The sequence below is a fragment of the Cyrtonyx montezumae genome, unplaced genomic scaffold (assembly GCF_038088225.1).
Source record: "Cyrtonyx montezumae isolate F1298 unplaced genomic scaffold, pur_monq_1.0 scaffold_1, whole genome shotgun sequence".
Classification (NCBI taxonomy): domain Eukaryota; kingdom Metazoa; phylum Chordata; class Aves; order Galliformes; family Odontophoridae; genus Cyrtonyx; species Cyrtonyx montezumae.
The window spans coordinates 3960558-3977995 of record NW_027071825.1 but is presented as its reverse complement, the minus strand read 5'-3'; the positions used below and the strand labels follow the sequence as shown (position 1 = coordinate 3977995).

The 17438-nt window shown below is 39.5% G+C and overlaps 1 protein-coding gene across 6 annotated transcripts in view; it reads right to left on the bottom strand.

Moving 5' to 3' along the window:
* DAB1 (DAB adaptor protein 1) overlaps positions 1 to 17438 on the bottom strand; it is a 181012-nt gene that overhangs the window by 23553 nt on the left and 140021 nt on the right. For all 6 annotated transcript variants that reach the window (XM_065738277.1, XM_065738315.1, XM_065738299.1 and 3 more), the window contains 4 exons: positions 6204 to 6335; positions 5813 to 5932; positions 5177 to 5215; positions 3811 to 3876 (listed from right to left, as the gene is read on the bottom strand). In XM_065738277.1, coding sequence (XP_065594349.1) covers positions 3811 to 3876; positions 5177 to 5215; positions 5813 to 5932; positions 6204 to 6335 — 357 coding nt within the window. The remainder of the gene's footprint in view (positions 1 to 3810; positions 3877 to 5176; positions 5216 to 5812; positions 5933 to 6203; positions 6336 to 17438) is intronic.

Sequence of the window (17438 nt, the reverse complement as noted above, 5' to 3'; positions counted from 1 at the left end):
TGCAGTGATTGAGTCCCATGGGCTGCTCTAAGTGATGCTTGGTCACAAATCTGCAATTCTGTTAAGAATTATGGCCTGTCAGAGTATGAGGCTGCACAGCCACTCACAGCCAGGGAACTGGAGTCAAAAGCATCTCTTGTGGATAGGGACGATGATGATACAATTAAATAAACTAAGTGAGTCAACAGTCATAATTTACACCTTGGGCATTTACATCCTACTCATGTGAATTCATTTGCTCTGTAATAGTGGGCTTAGCATGCCTAAGGACTGCTGTTTTACATATTTATAATTTGCAATTGTATTTCTTCTCCTTCCTAAAAACACTAAATGCCTATTGTAAATGACACAAGCTAAAAGAACAGTAAAGAAAAAAAGAGACTCTAAATAGACACACACGCTCTAAGTAAATCAGCGCTGCTTTTTCTACTGAACAAAGGCACTCAACTTAAGGTTACATTTCAAACATTTATGAAACCTCACAGGTCAACAGCAGAAAAAATCTCACCTATTTGATAAACTGACTATCCTTTATTTTCTAAGACTATAAATTTCTTGGAGTTTTGATATGAGAGTAGGTCCATTTTAGGTAAAGCTGAAGGAAGCATGTATTTCTGAGCTGCACAATCATTTCTTATTTTATATTCTATACCAAAAGGTTTCTGTACTGCTTTAGCATCCACGTGCTCACATTTAAGTGTTGAAATATTAACACGGAAGAAGCTTTTCAAGAGTAATCAAGAGGCATAAATACAAAACCCTCACAGAAACAGAATGCAGTTTATCATCATGGGAAAATTTTTAAGACTTCTTTTCTGTTCCTAACCCAGAAATGACTTGTTTTCCCTCAGTTTTCTGAAAGCGCTGGTCTTTTCCACTAAAGCCATGTATCATACGAGCTGTGCGAGACCTGTGAGAATGGAGCAGCTCAGTCTAATAGAAAAAAGGTCTCTCTTCACAGACTGGTAGGTGACTGTGCAGAACCATGAATACTCTATTTCATACGTCACTGGAATGTTTAGTCTTCCTTGAAGAGAAGACAAACGCTGTGAGATTAACTATTTATAAACTATAACCAGCATGGCATTTTCATTTTCTCTCTGGAAAGCTTCCCCCCCCTCCATCATTCTCTTCTTCCTCAGCTCTTCCTGCTTTTTTCTTTGCACAGCCATATCAGCACATTCCTAGAAGCATCAGTACTGCCAACAGCTCTGCCTCTAGGACAGGCTGAAAACCAGTTTGATGTACTTGCACCTTACACAAGCAGAAGCACCACAACTCAAGACACTGGTCCTAAACAGTCAACTGCTTGCAGCATAGAACGTGCCCCTCCTTACAGAGCAGTGCTCAACATACACAATACAAAAACACATGGCAAAATCCCATCCCCATCTTACTATTATAAAACAAACAGGCAAAAAGATGCCATTAAGAAATCAGACACTAGGTGAGAGGATAGATAGACGCTCAGTGATCTAATTCAAGCTCAGTGATTCATTCTTGATTGTTGCCATGATGACTCTGGAGGCCTCTTCCAACTTTAATGATTCTAACTAATACATTATGAAGACAGACGGTATTAAAAGAGCAAAGAGGTGCAGCTTTTGGGATAATGTATCAAAGAAATATGATAGACAGAGAAAAAAGAAAGTTGTGACCTCTACCACATTAAACAAGATTAGAGATTATCACACTGAGTATTTATCTTCCATCTTCAGTTATTCATTGGGTAGGAATCTCCTCTACCACGGGAAAGTAGAACTTTTTGAGTATCAGCTCTTGGTTGAAAAAACAGAACAGCACCAGAGGACAGATTTTGCTAGGCTGAGGTGAGGACTCATGAGGCAACTGAGGATTTGTACCAAGCTAAAAGCAAAGCAACAAAGCTTCCAATTTCACTTAATAAAAAACTGTATGGTTCTGAGTTCATCGAGATCTTCTAAGAGAAACAATTTTTCTGGGGATCTGAGTGTAAAATGTGGAATCCTAGATTTATAGTAAGCTGTGAAGTGTGTGGGAACTAGGGAGCCAGAGGCTCTGGGCAAGTCTGTGGTAGCTATACTTCAGCATCTGGTCATTGCAATAGGTAATGGAATAAGACTTGATGGTATCTAATCTCAGCATTTGCTCTTTTCAAGGTATTGCGTGCAGTAAATAAAGAGCAGGACAATGCTAGACTGCTACACCTAGATTATGGCGTATTATTTATCACAGGTATTTTCTGCTCACTTCTGTGCATTTTCTGTGGGAGAAAACACTTCTTCACATCCTGAAACTGTCAAATCAAGCCTTGAGCAACTCTCTGGTGACTTACAGGCCAGTAACCTTGAGATGAGTAACTCACTACCTGTTTTCCATCTTCTATTTCCATTTTAAGTAAACATCCAATGAGTCCTTCTGTTCTCTAGGCAACTCCTCAGAATAAACGTCCTACTTCTTCCACATCCACCAGTTAGTTTTAGATCTGCAAACCCTGCGACTGACAACCTTATTTGTGCTTGCTTTCACTGACACTTCTTCACAGCCTCCCTACAAGCTTTGTTTGTGCCCTGATGAAGAGCTATTGGAATTTTCTGTCTGAATGTTGCTGTCACTGGAATTTTGTTTCTAGCACGAAAATGACAACTAGAGTAGTCGTTTTTTAAAAGACAGTTTTTCTGAAAATAGCCAAACCTTCAACACTATTTGGTGGAAAATACTCAACCCTAGGCATGATCTCACCTTGAGAGCTCTGAATGCCTTGCTCTATGGATGTAATGAGTACTCTATTTTGTGCAGCAGGGATGCCTAGAAGTCTACAGAAACAGGTTACATGAACTTCACCTTAATGACACTGTGAAGATGCCTACAAGATTGTTATTTTCTATTTTTTTCATTTGCATTTCCCTTTCCCAGTTTAACTTCTCCCTATTTTGGTTTACAGCTACCTGTTCATTTTATTCTATTATCTTCCTACCTTTTCTCATTACTTAAAAGAACACTTTTCCCCTTTTTGTTCTTTCCCTGCTCCTGTCTACCTTACAAAAGCTTTTCCTATTAGCAGATCAACATCTAGCACAGCCAGATGAAATGTTTAATCACTTCTTGGATCTCCTCCTCCTCCATACCAAATGATTTCCTCAAAATACAGTTTTCTTACAGCACGGAGAGATTTCTGTCTATTTCCAGATTTGCTCCTACTATGTGATACAGAATGAATTACATTATATTTTAATAAACCCTGTAGGAAATCCTTGAGAATAAATTGAATGACAAAAGATTATTTTATATTGCTTTCAATACAACTCTTTTGTCACTGTGAAGAACATGAGCTTGAGCTCTAACATAATATATAACACACTAGAAGTATTTTCCCCAATATGGGGGTTGTCCACTGAAAACCCTCAGGTTTTGCTCAGTTGTTCTCCTTGGTTAGACAAAAACCAATAATGGTACCATTAAAAAGCCTTTCTAAAAATTACTTAGATGGTCTCCATTAGATTTCAGTATCTGTTTCTTAGACCAGTTGTAAAAGAATTAACAGGAGAAAAGAGAATTCACCAGTTATCACTTTATATGGTGTGCTCGAGGTTTAAAGTCCTTCATAATTTGGCAAAACTTATAGATAAAGTTAATAAAACCTGCAGAAGCTGAACAGACAAACAAATTAATACATGGAGACCAGCAGATTATTCACGTAAGGTCATAAGAATGAAATGTCAGACATTTTTGTGATGAATGAAAAGTAATAAAAGTGAATTATATATGGAATGTGTTTTACTAAATGCTTGCAATTGTTGCAATGGAAACACAGAAGCAGTGATTTTATACCTGATAAATGTTTTCTTCTGTTTCAGGCTCACGGATTGGCTCATGTCCAGCCTCAAACACAATGTACTATTACACCAGCAGCCAGAGAGGAAAAGTCAAAGATGAAACAGAGGGAAAAAGGCAATTTGGAATTCCACATAAAAACACAGGCAGGCATTAAAGAAACAAGTTCAAAGTAAAGGCTGGATGGAACCAGACAACTGGTTTGTTGGAAAGCACAGAGTAAGGTTGTTTCATATTTCATAAACCGTTTGAGAATAGACCAAAATCTCCCTTAATGATCATTAGAGCAACTTCCTAATTCTTTCTCACTAGGAATACCGCCTGTGGTCCAATATTAATTTTCTGAAGTCAATGTGAATTTTGCCTCTTTTACATAATGGCAATTATTTCCTCACGTATTTATTATCTATGAATTAAAAAAAAGCTAAATCCAAACTGGTAGAATAGGCTGGAGCTCATGTAACATACCACATGGGGAAAGGCTGTCACAACACTTTTCATCTTCAGGTTCTTGTTTTATCGTGAGGAACACATAAAGTAAAACTCCTGACACATTAAAGCTGAACCGTAATTTAGGGCATCCCAATTCTTCTCATCCTCCTTGAAACACCTTAGACAGTGCTCAATAGTCACTAATGCTTGAATTGGTTTCTTTCAGTGTGCCTCCAACTGGTATTTTTAAGTGGAAGAACACCAAATCTCCACAAAACACAAATCTCAGCACAAAAACACGAGAATGAAATTACATCTTTTTCTTCTTCACACTCAGTGGGATATTGGACATGAATATATTGACATATTTCTTATCATTATCTTTACTCCAAGACATTTTGGTTGGATGAAACGAAACATAAATTAAAGATATACTATAAAATCATAACCCAAAATGCCAACAAGGGAGTATATTATAACATTAATTCCTCCTTGGTTTGTTTTCTTTTTTTACAAATATTCACTCTCTTAATGAAATTCTGGCTGCACAGAAGGCAACATCGAGACATCAGCTTATTGCTATGATAACAAGATGTCATCTTCCTTATTTTCAAAGTAACTCTTTTTCTGTTAGATTGTGTGCTTAAAAAAAAAGGAGGGGGGGGGAAATAATGACAAATCTCAGTTGGAAACTTAAGATCTGGACTCAAAAATTATACTTTAGGAAATATTTAGTCAAATATTCCTATGCAGAAATGCAGTGCTATTACATCTTAATCCCTAAACATGCTACTTTCTGTAAAGTGTAGTCTTTCATAAGATCTATCCCGGTACATTTCAAAACATTCTGTGGAAGTTTTTGGCTGCATTTGAAGATAACATGTATCTAGTCATTTCTGAAACTCCCAGGCTGTACAGCTTCAGAAATTACCTGGTATACAGGGTCTTCTACATCTTCTTCCAAAATTGTCTACAGCAAAGTAAGAGGACAGGCAGTAAAAGCAAAGAACATAAACAGTGGAGATAAAAGAACCGTATTCAGAAATTAAAGGACAGCAAAGAACTAAGCAAAACGTGCAGGTTCTCTATATAGCTCTCTTTCTTTAGTATGCAGATAAACTCAAGTTATTCTACAAAGTAACACTATTCTTGTTTCACCAGAGTTTAATAATCTGCACCTTATTTCATTTGACTTAAAGGCACGCATTCAGAAGTCTAATGAATCATCCCTGAAGTACAAGATGCTGTTAAAAACCCAACTTGCAACACAATGGCCTTCATTACAGTTTTCCTCTTCAATTAGAAGAAACACTATCTTGGAAATGAGCAGGTCATTTCAAATAGCCAAGCATGTTCATCTTTCCCCAGGTGACTGCTTTCATCACTGTTTAATCCTACTTCTGAGCTCACAATAGTTGTTAGTTTCATGTTTGTTCATGTGAAGTTAGCACCATTCAAACCCACTGCTGTTAATAACTGCTGAGGTACCCTGTCCCTTTTTGGAGCAATTCTGGGGGATACCTCAAATTGTATTTTTCATGGCAGTAGTTGAAGCTTATGCATGTACCTGGTATACTGCTTGTTCACACTGCTTGTCCTTTTGTGCCTTTTTTTCCATTTCTTCTCTTTGTTTCAGTTCATAGATGAGCTGAAACAGATCTCGCAAGTCCAGAATCACAGGTTCAGCCTACGGAAATAAAAGCAGTGTGAAAGGTTTCTGTAAAGGAAAGGAAAATTCTAATTACTAAAAAATATATATATCAAGAAGAATTGCAAATGGTGAAATGTATTCCTTTTTCTTTTTTCCCCAAGATGGTTTCATTAATTTGCCATTTAGGAACATCTAACCAGACTTTGGACACAGAAAGAATACAAGATGGGCCTCTTGAACTGCTTGTTATGAACACAGCTCTTCAGTAGAACTACAATGAAGAAAATAACAGTGATGTGATACTTACTGCCTGGGCTGTTTTTATTGCCACAAATCGATGATTTCCCTCCTTTCCACATACATATCCAAACGCTCGGTGGTCTGTGATATCCTTCGCGATGTACGATATCTCATGAACTGCGTGGTGGTGCTGCAAGAGCTATTAAAAAAGAAAAAAAAACAGCAAGAAATACCCATCAAAATGTTCCATTAAATTTGTACTGTTTCCATCCATCGGTTCTACACCTGGATCTCAATACACCTATGGAATTAAAAGCACGAGCATTCCCCGGTGTCAAAATCAATTAACATCTGAACTATTTATGCCTATTCTCTTTTCAAAGTCTGCCCAAACGTGACTTATTTTAATAATTTGACGAAAAAAGCTTCAACTGAATATTTTTTCTTTGTATCTTGTAGTGAGATGTAATTCAATTAACGCATACCACTACCTAATTAGAAGTTAAACAGCATCCTAGGTACAGAATCCCTATTGGTAGAGCATGCAGCAGCTACCTGTAGCTTCCCACAGGGCAGCCCTGAGGACAGGCTGCAGGATTAGGGGTGTGAGGTCCAATCTTTGCAAATGGACAGCAGGGTTGCTTTATCTCTCCAGCACTAAGCAGCAGGTCAGGTTTCACTTAAATCAGCAAAAGAACACACACAGAACAAAAAAAAATCCCAGAAAATTCATGGAAATACAACCATCCAACTTCAAACAATGCTATTTGCAAATGTTCAGGTTTTATTTAAAATCTCGCTTCAGTTATTAATTATTAAAATAAACAAAAAAAGAAATATTTTAAATGTGTAAGTAAAACTCTGCCCCGAGCCAGGCCAGGGACGTGAGGGTTCTCAAAGCACTATAAGCCTGGTAGTGATGGATCAATGAGTGGACCAGATGAACTCAGCAGACTTAATGATCCTACGAAGCATGTTTTGGTCAAACAGCAATACCAAGAACTAGCATCCTTCTCACCCCGACCTAATTACTACTGCATTACCAAAGCAATGTTGAAGCAGTTCTACTCAGAAAAACGTCCTTGAAAAGTTTCTCTAACCCAGCCTATCAGTTTGAATTCCTACCCTCCGATACATCACCCTGCTCCCTAGTAATCTAGGGATAATGCTATTTCCAAGAGCAGGTAAAGCCTCGCAGAGAATTCTTTCGAGGTCCAGATTCCTGCTGGTTTGGAGAAAAGCACATTTTGAAAAGCAGCGTGGTATCTGGGCAATCTCTAAACAACTGGTTATTTTTAGAGTTTCAAGAAGGTTTTAAAATTCAAAACCAGAGAGGACACGTGAGTGTGGAGGAGAAAGGGCCACGTGAGTGAGAGGCAGCGACAGGTGACTGTGGCTCCTGCAGAACGTGGATGGGAGTTTCACTGGGAAGTCAGCACACAAGAGGAAGCTGACTACATCTTAAGCAAAAGATTGGACATACTTCACTTCCATTCCTCAGTAAATGACTCCTAACTTCCCAAGATGGAGATTGCTTGTTCTTAGGGAAATGGAAGTGCTGATGCTGACTTTGGGCTGAACGTGGCTAAGCTGAATGAGCGCTCCAGACTTTCACAACATGTTAAGTTGTTCAAAATTAATGATGGGATCTTCCTTAGATAATACACAGATATTGATTTATTAGGCTCCTCTGAAAGCATGCTTTCATTCTATCTGTTACAATGAAATGAAATGCTCCCATCTCTCTATTCTGCATATGACAAGGGAACTTTATCTCTGGCTCCTATTAAATCAAAGTTCTTTGGCATTGCTTTATTGATTGCAAGACAGCGTTCTGCACTGAAATTAAAATGTGATCAGATTCCTTCCTCGTGGAATTAAATTTGAAGATCATTCTACCATGGAAAAAGATCGCTCACAGTGTAAGACAGCAGATGGAGACACTCCGATTTATTCGGGAATCCTCATTAACTGTTCAAAAATTGTTGTGCTTGTAATGGCTATGATACTTCATACCCTGTACACATTAAGTAAAGGTAACTGCAACATCATCCTGCTTTACTGTACGGAGCATGCAGAGCTTTTTATTTCTTTGAGGGATATTGGGTTGGAAAATACACATAAAATGTAACATTGCATACACATCTGTACCACAAAGGTACAAGCACTCCTTTGAATCTGTGCTTTCAGCGCTTGATTCATGGACTCTGTCCTTTTTTTTTTAAAGCCTCTCATTCTTTAGTCTCTTCTGGCTTTTTTTGCCTTCAGGGTTTTACCTCGACTTAATCCTGTCCCTAGTGGATCAAGAGCCTATAAGGGGGCATTTCCTAGCTCAGGGATGTTTATGACACCCCCATGTGCACATGCTGGTGGAGTGCATCACAAACTATTTGATGTTTTTACAGCACCTTTGCTGAGTGCTGCTATGAGCCATTTAGCACGCCTTCAGTGAGGTGTGGGATTGGTGGAGGGCTGCAGTATGGCAGAACACATTACAGAGAAGACTTAATTTGTAGTGCGGTTCAATACAGTCAATTAAATATCGTGCAGATTAGAAAGTAATTTAACAATTAAGCTTCAGTTGTTAAATAAATTCACTGTACACAGCTTCCAAATTATTTTAGGTCTCGTGTGACTTTAGTCACTGCTGAAAACATTTATGATTTTAAAATGCAAGCACTGACAAAGCCTCATATCAGCTAACTAAGTCATGTACTGCAACAGTTGTTCTTTTCAGGCTAGACCTGATGTCTATATTACATTTTATTCATATGCTAGGATGTCATTTCCTGCTGTTAAAGAAAGAAGTCTGAAATATTTACTTGGCAGCAATATGGGCAGCCAACACGGACACCATCCCCAGTGCATCAGCCCTGTGTGCTTGCCCCAGTTCCTGCATTACAATAGTATTTTCTCTCCTCTTTGCCACTCCATCTCCTGTTTCTTCTCCACTCCCCATAGCCCCTCCCTGCACATCACATGGAATTGATTTAGCTACTTCTAAGATCTGTAGCATTTCTAATTTCCCTCAGGCTGCTCGGCACCTATCATAAATTTTTTCACCCCTTATCCTCATCTTGTCCCTTTATTTCCATGCCGTAGCCTCCAGTGCCACTAAATCAATTAAGTCAATCAATTAAGTACTTGGAGGGCCCAGCAATCATGTCAAATATGTGAGTTAGATGGCATGAGAAAGTCACTGCTTTACTATCGCTATTTCTCTTTTAATGAGGTTGTCTATTTAGTGAAGCCTGGGGCACACTGTTAAGAGCTACAACAAGAGTACCCTGTGAGCTGCAAAGCCTCCTGCACAGGCTGCCCCACCGAATGCAGGAAGCACACAGCACAACAGTGTGTTCAGAAGGACAAGCTTCACAGGGATCTGAGCTGCACAGCCTCACCTTGACATACTAAATGGGGAAGCTTAGGATATCCAGGCTATAAATGCACAAGGCAGCTGTGGCCTAAGCATCTTCTGCATTTGCCCAAAGAAGCTGTGGATGCCCCACCCCTGGAGGTGCTTAAGGCCAGGTTGGATGGGGTCCTGGGCATCCTGATCTGGTTGGGGGGCAATCAGCCCACAGCAGGGGTTGGAGCTGGATGGTCTTGAAGGTCTCTTCCAATCCAAGGCATTCAGTGATTCTATGATCCCAGTCCCACCCATCCACTTCTCAGCCATCTGAATAACCAGTAGCATATTTTGTGTGTCACATCAAGCTCCCCAAACATCAGTTAGTCACCAGATTGCAAAATCCACAATAAAATAACTTTACAGACAGCAGTTTTGGTCATGCCTACCTCACCCAATCTCCAATTCACAAAGTGTTCACTCAGACACATTTTAAGGAAACACATCCTGTACCTTAAGGAAGACAACTGAACAAACACTAAAACCTGAATCTAACAAGGAAAATTACAGCAATGCCTTAAGAAGCTTAGCAAGCTAAAACTGTAATGGCACATTTACCACGATATACTGCAATACATTAAGTGAAAACAATGAATTGTAAAACACGCGAGCACTTCTGAGATGAATTTCATCTCATTGCTCTCAAAAATGCTAGATTTGTATCGACATGCAGTACAAAAACATTTCACTGGTGTTGTGAGTGTTGCCAAAGCAACAATACAGAGGAAAACTTGCAGGTTGCTGCCCTTGGTAGCTAGACACAAGCAGGTAGAGTCTAGCTTCTCCCTTGTGAATTTGTCATTACTGCTCATTTCCCAGTCAGCAATAGGCTGCTGTAAATCACAGTGCTGCTGCTGTGGTCTCTTCTTCCTCTGCTGGGCAGATGTTTTTGAAGACTGTTTTTCTTCTATATTATTCTGGCCCATTTTCCAAACGTGACTACAAAAAATCATATATTTGGACAAGAACAACAATCTAGATGCAGCACACACTGCAGTTTTGAAGGCTGGAATCTGAGTGTGAACATGACTGAACTCTTCTGCTGAAAGACTGAATGCATGCAAAAGTGCTACACAGCCAAACATGAATGGCCCAGCCCTAAAGCCTTTACACAAAGCCACTCATGGAGCTCGAGCTGAACAATAGGTTAGGGACTTTCTGCCTGAAAAAAATATAAGAATAGAAGCTAGAAAGGAAAATGTGAGCTCTGGAGTGTTCCCTGAGAATGAATGGATTACTCATGTGGCAGCCTTGAAGCGTGTCATCACAATGAGACAGAAATAAGTCTGTCTAATCCCTGTGCTTCTTCTGCACAGATTGATTTTGCAGACAATAACCTAAAGAAAAGCTCTTCCAAGGGCCAACTTCTAACAAGCTTTTCAGAGAGCAAGCTTTGCAATAAAAACACATGGCATGAAAAGCACACTTTCAGATTATGCAGTTCAAAACCTGGTCTGTGTAAAGGCGTGTAAATTTAATTTCCTCTTAATAATGATAATAAAAACTCTTAAGAGCCATTATCTTCCTGCAGTTGAGGAGACTGAAGCAAAAACAGATTACGTGCCTTGCCCGAGCTCATATGGCACTGTGCAGCTGAGTCAGGAAGGACAAAAGTCACTGAGCACAATCGTATGTGAAAAGATGAGCAAGTCTTGAAGTGCTGGGCAGAGCTCATCCTGGGCACTGCGATTCAGCCCATACAAAAGCAAGAACTTGATGAAGCTACCCAAGGCAACAGCCAGGTTGATCAGCCTCAGGAGGATGACATAAAAGAGTTCTGGTCTCCTGTGAAATTTGTACTGTTCCTCACCATTACCTTTGCCTAACAAAAAGTATGCTGCTGGTGACTGTAGGGAAGCCAGGGAGCAGGAGTAGAAAACTCTGAGAGCAAATGTGGGTGCCCTTGTTTGTGCTTTCTGCAATATGCTTGTGCCAGAGTGCTCAGAAATTCTCTAGAGCTGTCCTCACTCCACATCCACAGTGTACACTAGTTAGTCAATTAAGTTAGCAGGACTTAACTTTGCCAGCACAGCAATCTAATTGTGATGAATGGATGTACAATATTGAGCGAGTTGGATATTCCAAGAGCCTAATTTGTGAAAGAGAACACCACTAAGGTAATAAACTTCTGTCTGGCTCTCATAATTTGTAATAATGTCTGACAAAGATCAGATATGAATTTAGTTATTGTTCATTGTCTTCAAAAGCAAATGCTAAGTTGCTCATGCAGAAGATTCATTTATTAGATATATGAACTCAGAAAAGGAGCAAAACAAAACTGGAATGCACACATGGTCAATTGTGTATATTCATGTCAAAAGCTTTTGGATTTCTTATGGCACCAGGAGTAAAACTAGGCATCTAAATCAAAATCCTTTTTCCAATTGCTATTCATCCTTGGATACATTTAAAACACGCACTTGCAAATATTGTTTTAGGACAAAGAAAATCCTAAAGGGCAAGAAAACATTTCTGTAGAGCTTTTGAAGAACAAATGCACTACACTACACCTGTGCTGCTGGACATCCTATGAGTCTTGTATTATTTTCTAAAACAGAAGGATTTGTACAGGGATACCAAGAAACAGCAAACCCAATCCCTGATACGAAATTCAACGTCCCCTGTGGGCCAATCCGATCAGTAATGCACTGTGCACCTCAGTTGCTTGAAACCATCTACAGACTGTAACACTGCTATACCTTTCCATTTCACTATTTCAATGTGGTATCCAAGTAACAATATTTGTTTATTACAATGCTATTTCATTCCTCAGATGGCAGCTGGTCCCACGACCACTGCTGTGATTCCAAGGCTGTAACACATCTGTCTGATTGTATTCTCTGTTAGCACCCACCTCGTTGCCTCATGGAAAACACCTAGTGGACCAAATTAGCCATAATAGCACCATCTTTGCCTCCCTAGCCCAAGCAAAAGCTGGCACACAGCCTAAGTGCAGCACCTCTGACCACGCGTTGTGTTCTTTCCTGCTATGCTCTGAAGTTTGTAAGGTTGTTACTGATTAAATCTTGAATTTAAGGGAGCACAATACTCACTAAGAAGACACCCAGTTTACTACAATACTACTGAACCTCTCCGTATTATTACTGCATTCACCTTCACAGCCTGTGAATCCCTTCTGAGAGACCTCTTCTTCTATGAAGTTCTTTTGTTCCTTCACACCAATATCCTTCACCTCCTGAAATGCCTTTGATTTATATGAAGAGCACAAGACATTTTTTTATACAACTTCTAGTAGCTTTGGAGAATTTTTTTTTTGGCTTTAACTGCCACAGGTCTGAAGTGCATCAGATTTAGTAAGTGTTACGAGCCACTCTCTTCTTGAGAGCGTGTCATGAGCCCATGATTTGGAAAGCTCATTGCTGAAAACCAGCCTCAGATGTTCGAGATCTGTCACATGAACTCTATAATGGAGAGCTTACAAAGATCACAAAAATCCCACTAATATTGACAGTACTAAAATTCAAGTAGTCAAGTCAATTCAAGTCATCCAACAGCAACTTTATTTAACCGTAAATCTACTTCTGTAAAACAAACTTCTCTGAAACAGGGTAAAAAGACAAGAGGAATTTATGTTATACTCATCTATCTGTCTGCCAGATAGCCATACCAATTTAGTAAGACTTTAAAGGATGACAGAAAGCATGTGTGTGCAGAAATATGAGAATAGGAAAGACTCTATGAACTCAAAAACTATACATAATGTCATGTTCCTGAACCAACAGAAATGAAAGCAAGAAAAGTTGAGAAGATCACAAGGTACAATATTTTGTCCCTTTCAAATATGAAAGTGATTTCATAATCAGAAATGAATCAAAACATGCAAACAAGAAATCCCACTTGTATTTGGCACTGATCAGTTTGGAATGCCACAGTACAGAACTAGACAGAATTAACTTGGCACCACTCTTCATTTCTCATGGTTTAAAATTCTAGTGGCCAGCCTATTTGGCTCTAGAGCTATGATCTTTAGAATTCAGAAACAGTACCATTACTCACCTACCTTGCTCATAAGAATCATTGAGACACTTCAGGCTGTTTTATACTCAGTCTTCCTACAGGAAAACAGAGATACTTTTTTCCAAGAGTTACAACTGCTTGTATAATGCAGCTTCAGATAATCCCATAAACATGCCAATCCTACATTTTGTTCAGGTCAGCTAACAGGTACTTAACTGAGGATACAAAGCATCCACAACGTGAATGTGTGGTAATACTGGAGCCCTGAAGACAAAAATGAAATGAAATCTAAAAGGCAAAACTCAAAGGGACTCTAAAAAAGAACTTTCAAGTAACTTTTGGATTGATTTGGAGTTATTTTTCCTACAATATCCAGAAGTAGGAATTTCTGGGGTCATACCCAGCAGCACTGAGCCCATCGTGTTACAAGAGTTCCAAGTTTCAATTCGAGGAGTACAGCATTTTACTAGTGCTGGTCATTTGACCATCCAAAAGTCTCAGGCTCCCACTTGTGTGTTTTCATGCCCAGAGATGTTTCTTCCCTACCTGTTGTCCCATAAAGAAGCCTTCTCCCAGTTGAAAGCTTCAAAAGCAAACTCGGATTTATCAGCCTGCACACAGTCAGCACAGAGCATGACTTACTTCTCTCTGTTTTCTCCTGCCTTGCACTTCTTCCCCACAACTTCTGTGTGCACGTCTCCTGCTTCCCTTCTCCTAACCCCAAACCAAACCACCTCATGCTTTCGTTCTCTGTGCTGCCCAGCACTAAGCCCTGTGTATGCACAGGTCACATTCTCACATGCTGTATACCTCAAAATACTTAGAGATTTTTGTATCATTCGCTGGAAGGTATTAGGCTAATTAAAGATACAGGAAGGCTATGAAACCTTCTACACCCACCTCAGCTTTTTTAAAAGAAAAGACACATTTCTACATAAAATAATCTGATTTGGATCCTTATTTTGACTGCTTAATAAGACACAGCTATAGGCAAAGCAGTATTTGGATACAAATACTGTATTTGGATACCCAGACTTCTCATTTTCTTGAAATTTCAAGATGCTCAACAATATTCCCTTCAAAATCTGCAGGAATGTAGCTGCTTGCTTTGCTGGGAGTACAGAATTAGGATGGGAACCATAAAGGGTAAAAAGGAACAGAAGTCAGGTATGTGTGTTTGGTCACTGCTGACAAATAGCAGCATCCAGCAGCAAACAGCCCTTTCTTCTCTCCACTGCAGTGACACGTCCTACATAACTCAGAGGAAGGAAAGCATTTACCTGTTCCCCTCGACTGTCAGACTGAACAAAGCTCTTGCTGCCTTCCCTGTAAACACAATGCAATCCTGAGGGCAGAGCATGATTTTTTCCACTGATTTTATTGCCAATAGCGATCTATTACTATCATCTTGAAAACTCGAGCTAACTTTAGAAGTAAACCTTCCTGTAGCTTCCTATCCCATTATACTGACAGCTAAGGCCATCTGTCTCCTGTGCATTTGACAGCAGCCATAGGAGAGGTTAAACAGCCTGCAAGTTAGTGCAGAAATTCATGAGCATCACTGGTAGCATTCCTATTACTGGGGCAAACCGAAAATTGCAGAGCAGCCCACCAGATAAAATGCACTGAATAGGAAGAAAAATCACCACCACACCTGGGGTGTAATGCTTCACAGCCACCTCAAAGGGGAAGGAAAACAGGATTTCAAAGGGAGATGGAACTTTCTGTTACGGCACCTGCTGGAGGTCCCCCATTGCTCTCTGGGGAAGTTTCAGTGCATCCCAGCAGCCTGCCCTATTATTATGTCAGCATTTTTCTTGCTAAATCCTCCACTGAGCAGTTTGAATTCAGCCATTATAATTCTGTGTGTACTGAAAATGGACCTGCAATTTTTTCTGGTGTGTAATGCATTAACCTGGCTTAAAAATACCAGTACTTGCAAGCATTTCTCCCCAGGCAACTGCATTTCAGGTGCTTTTCTACCAAAACTGCAGCTAGAGAAAAGGAATATGGTTATATCAGTGAGGATACCTTGTGGGTTTTATATCTTACCTTATCTGAATTAAAGAAGGCCAGTGATATTACATGAAAAATCCCAATAATGTATGTAACTCCATACTTCTGAGTTTTTTGCTATGGAATAATACCTCACTGGAAGGATGCAATGGAGCTCTACTATGTAATAGGATGCATTAGAGCAAAAGGGTGTTTTTTTTTTTTTTTTTTTTTGCTGACTTGAAAGTTTAGTAAAGTTCACCTCAAGTTCTGTTTAAGCATACCAAACATTAAAAACGGATGATATTGGAAGTGTTCACGTAGGAACTTTTACTACAACAGCTCTATAATCAGAGAGCCACCTCCACTTGCAATGCAGGTCAGTTGACTACTGAGAATATACATACAGTGAGGTTACCCACAGCCCATAGCACACAAGGCACACAGAAGTCCCTCCCTTCCTTAAATTGAATTCTGGACACTTAATCAACAGGAGGCCATATACAGCCAAATGAGACCACCACTAAGTCATAAAATCTAATTTTCTGCCTTTTTGAAAGCAATCAAGTGTTTATCTTTTTCATACTGAAAAATACAACTACAGAGAACTCCCACAAATTATTTCAGTTTGGATTAAATGCCTGGGATAGCTTTATTTTATCTTCATGCCAGTTAGTGTCAAAACATTACAAGGCAATTCCCATGGACACCCACTGCAAGAAGGCTGTAGTTTACAGCATTGCAAAGACAACATTCAAACCTCAAAACATTCAGATTTAGCCATGTGCAAAGTCACACCTGAGTTCTGTCTTCAGGGTTCTTTTCTTTTCACCACAATGAAACTGCCTTCTATATATGGCTTTTATGGCAAATTGTGTACTCAGAAAATACATCTCCATGAGCTTGCAGCTATCAAAAATCCTTTTGGAGCACTCTATACTTTCTAAACTGTCTAGGGCATGGTTGGGAAGGCCAGTAGGAAATGAATTACAATAGCCAATATGAGATGTAATTATAGAAGTAGGTTCTTCTGACATTTACGTTTTGCTAGCTGCCAAATGTTATTTACAAAATGCATTATTGCTTCCCTTTTCAAGTATCACAAGACTATTAACGCATTATAAGAATAATACGCAGGATTTTTATGTTCCCTGCTCTGCTATTTCCTGGTTAGTTTTACTTATTACATGTAAAACAATAAATGCCACGTCTAACATTCATGTTTACATGTAGAATGACAGGAAACTGTGAGGCAATAGGACAGGACCTCTATTGGCCAGACAGATGTCACCACTTCCAATCATACATGAAATTTGACTTTGTTAGATAGGATAACAGCAGGCTCAGGAACACGGAGTTGAGTATGTTTCTAGCACAGAAGTGGTTTAAGAAGAGATCTGAAATAAAATAAGGGAGTACTGTATGGATATCTGCAAAGAATTCCTCCAGGTACGATGGGCAGGGTGGGAAGAGACTCAGGTTGTTTATTTGAGAACTGAATAAATGACCGATGAAAGCTGGCTCTGTAGAGTGGCTCCTTGGAAGGGGATGAGGAGTGAAGGGAGCCATGGAGAGCCTGGGAATGAACACAGACAGGCCATGGGTTGATAAAACAGAGCAGGCAGATTCAGTCTAGGAATGCAAAGAGAACCGTGACATGATCAAAAGAATAAGCTTGGGTAGCAATCTTGGCAGTCACGATGGATTTCAAAAATAAAAGTCAATTGTCAAGGACAGAGAAACAGATACCAATTGAGACATTAGATGAAGAGAGGCAGAACTGTGTTTTAACTGAAAGCATGACAATAAGTGCTGTATTTCCAAGCACTTACGAGGAATATGTAAGATCTGGAGTTACCCTGGATGTGGCAAACGAAAGCGAGGTTGAGTCAAAAAAGCTCCAGAGCTTACAGCCTGAAT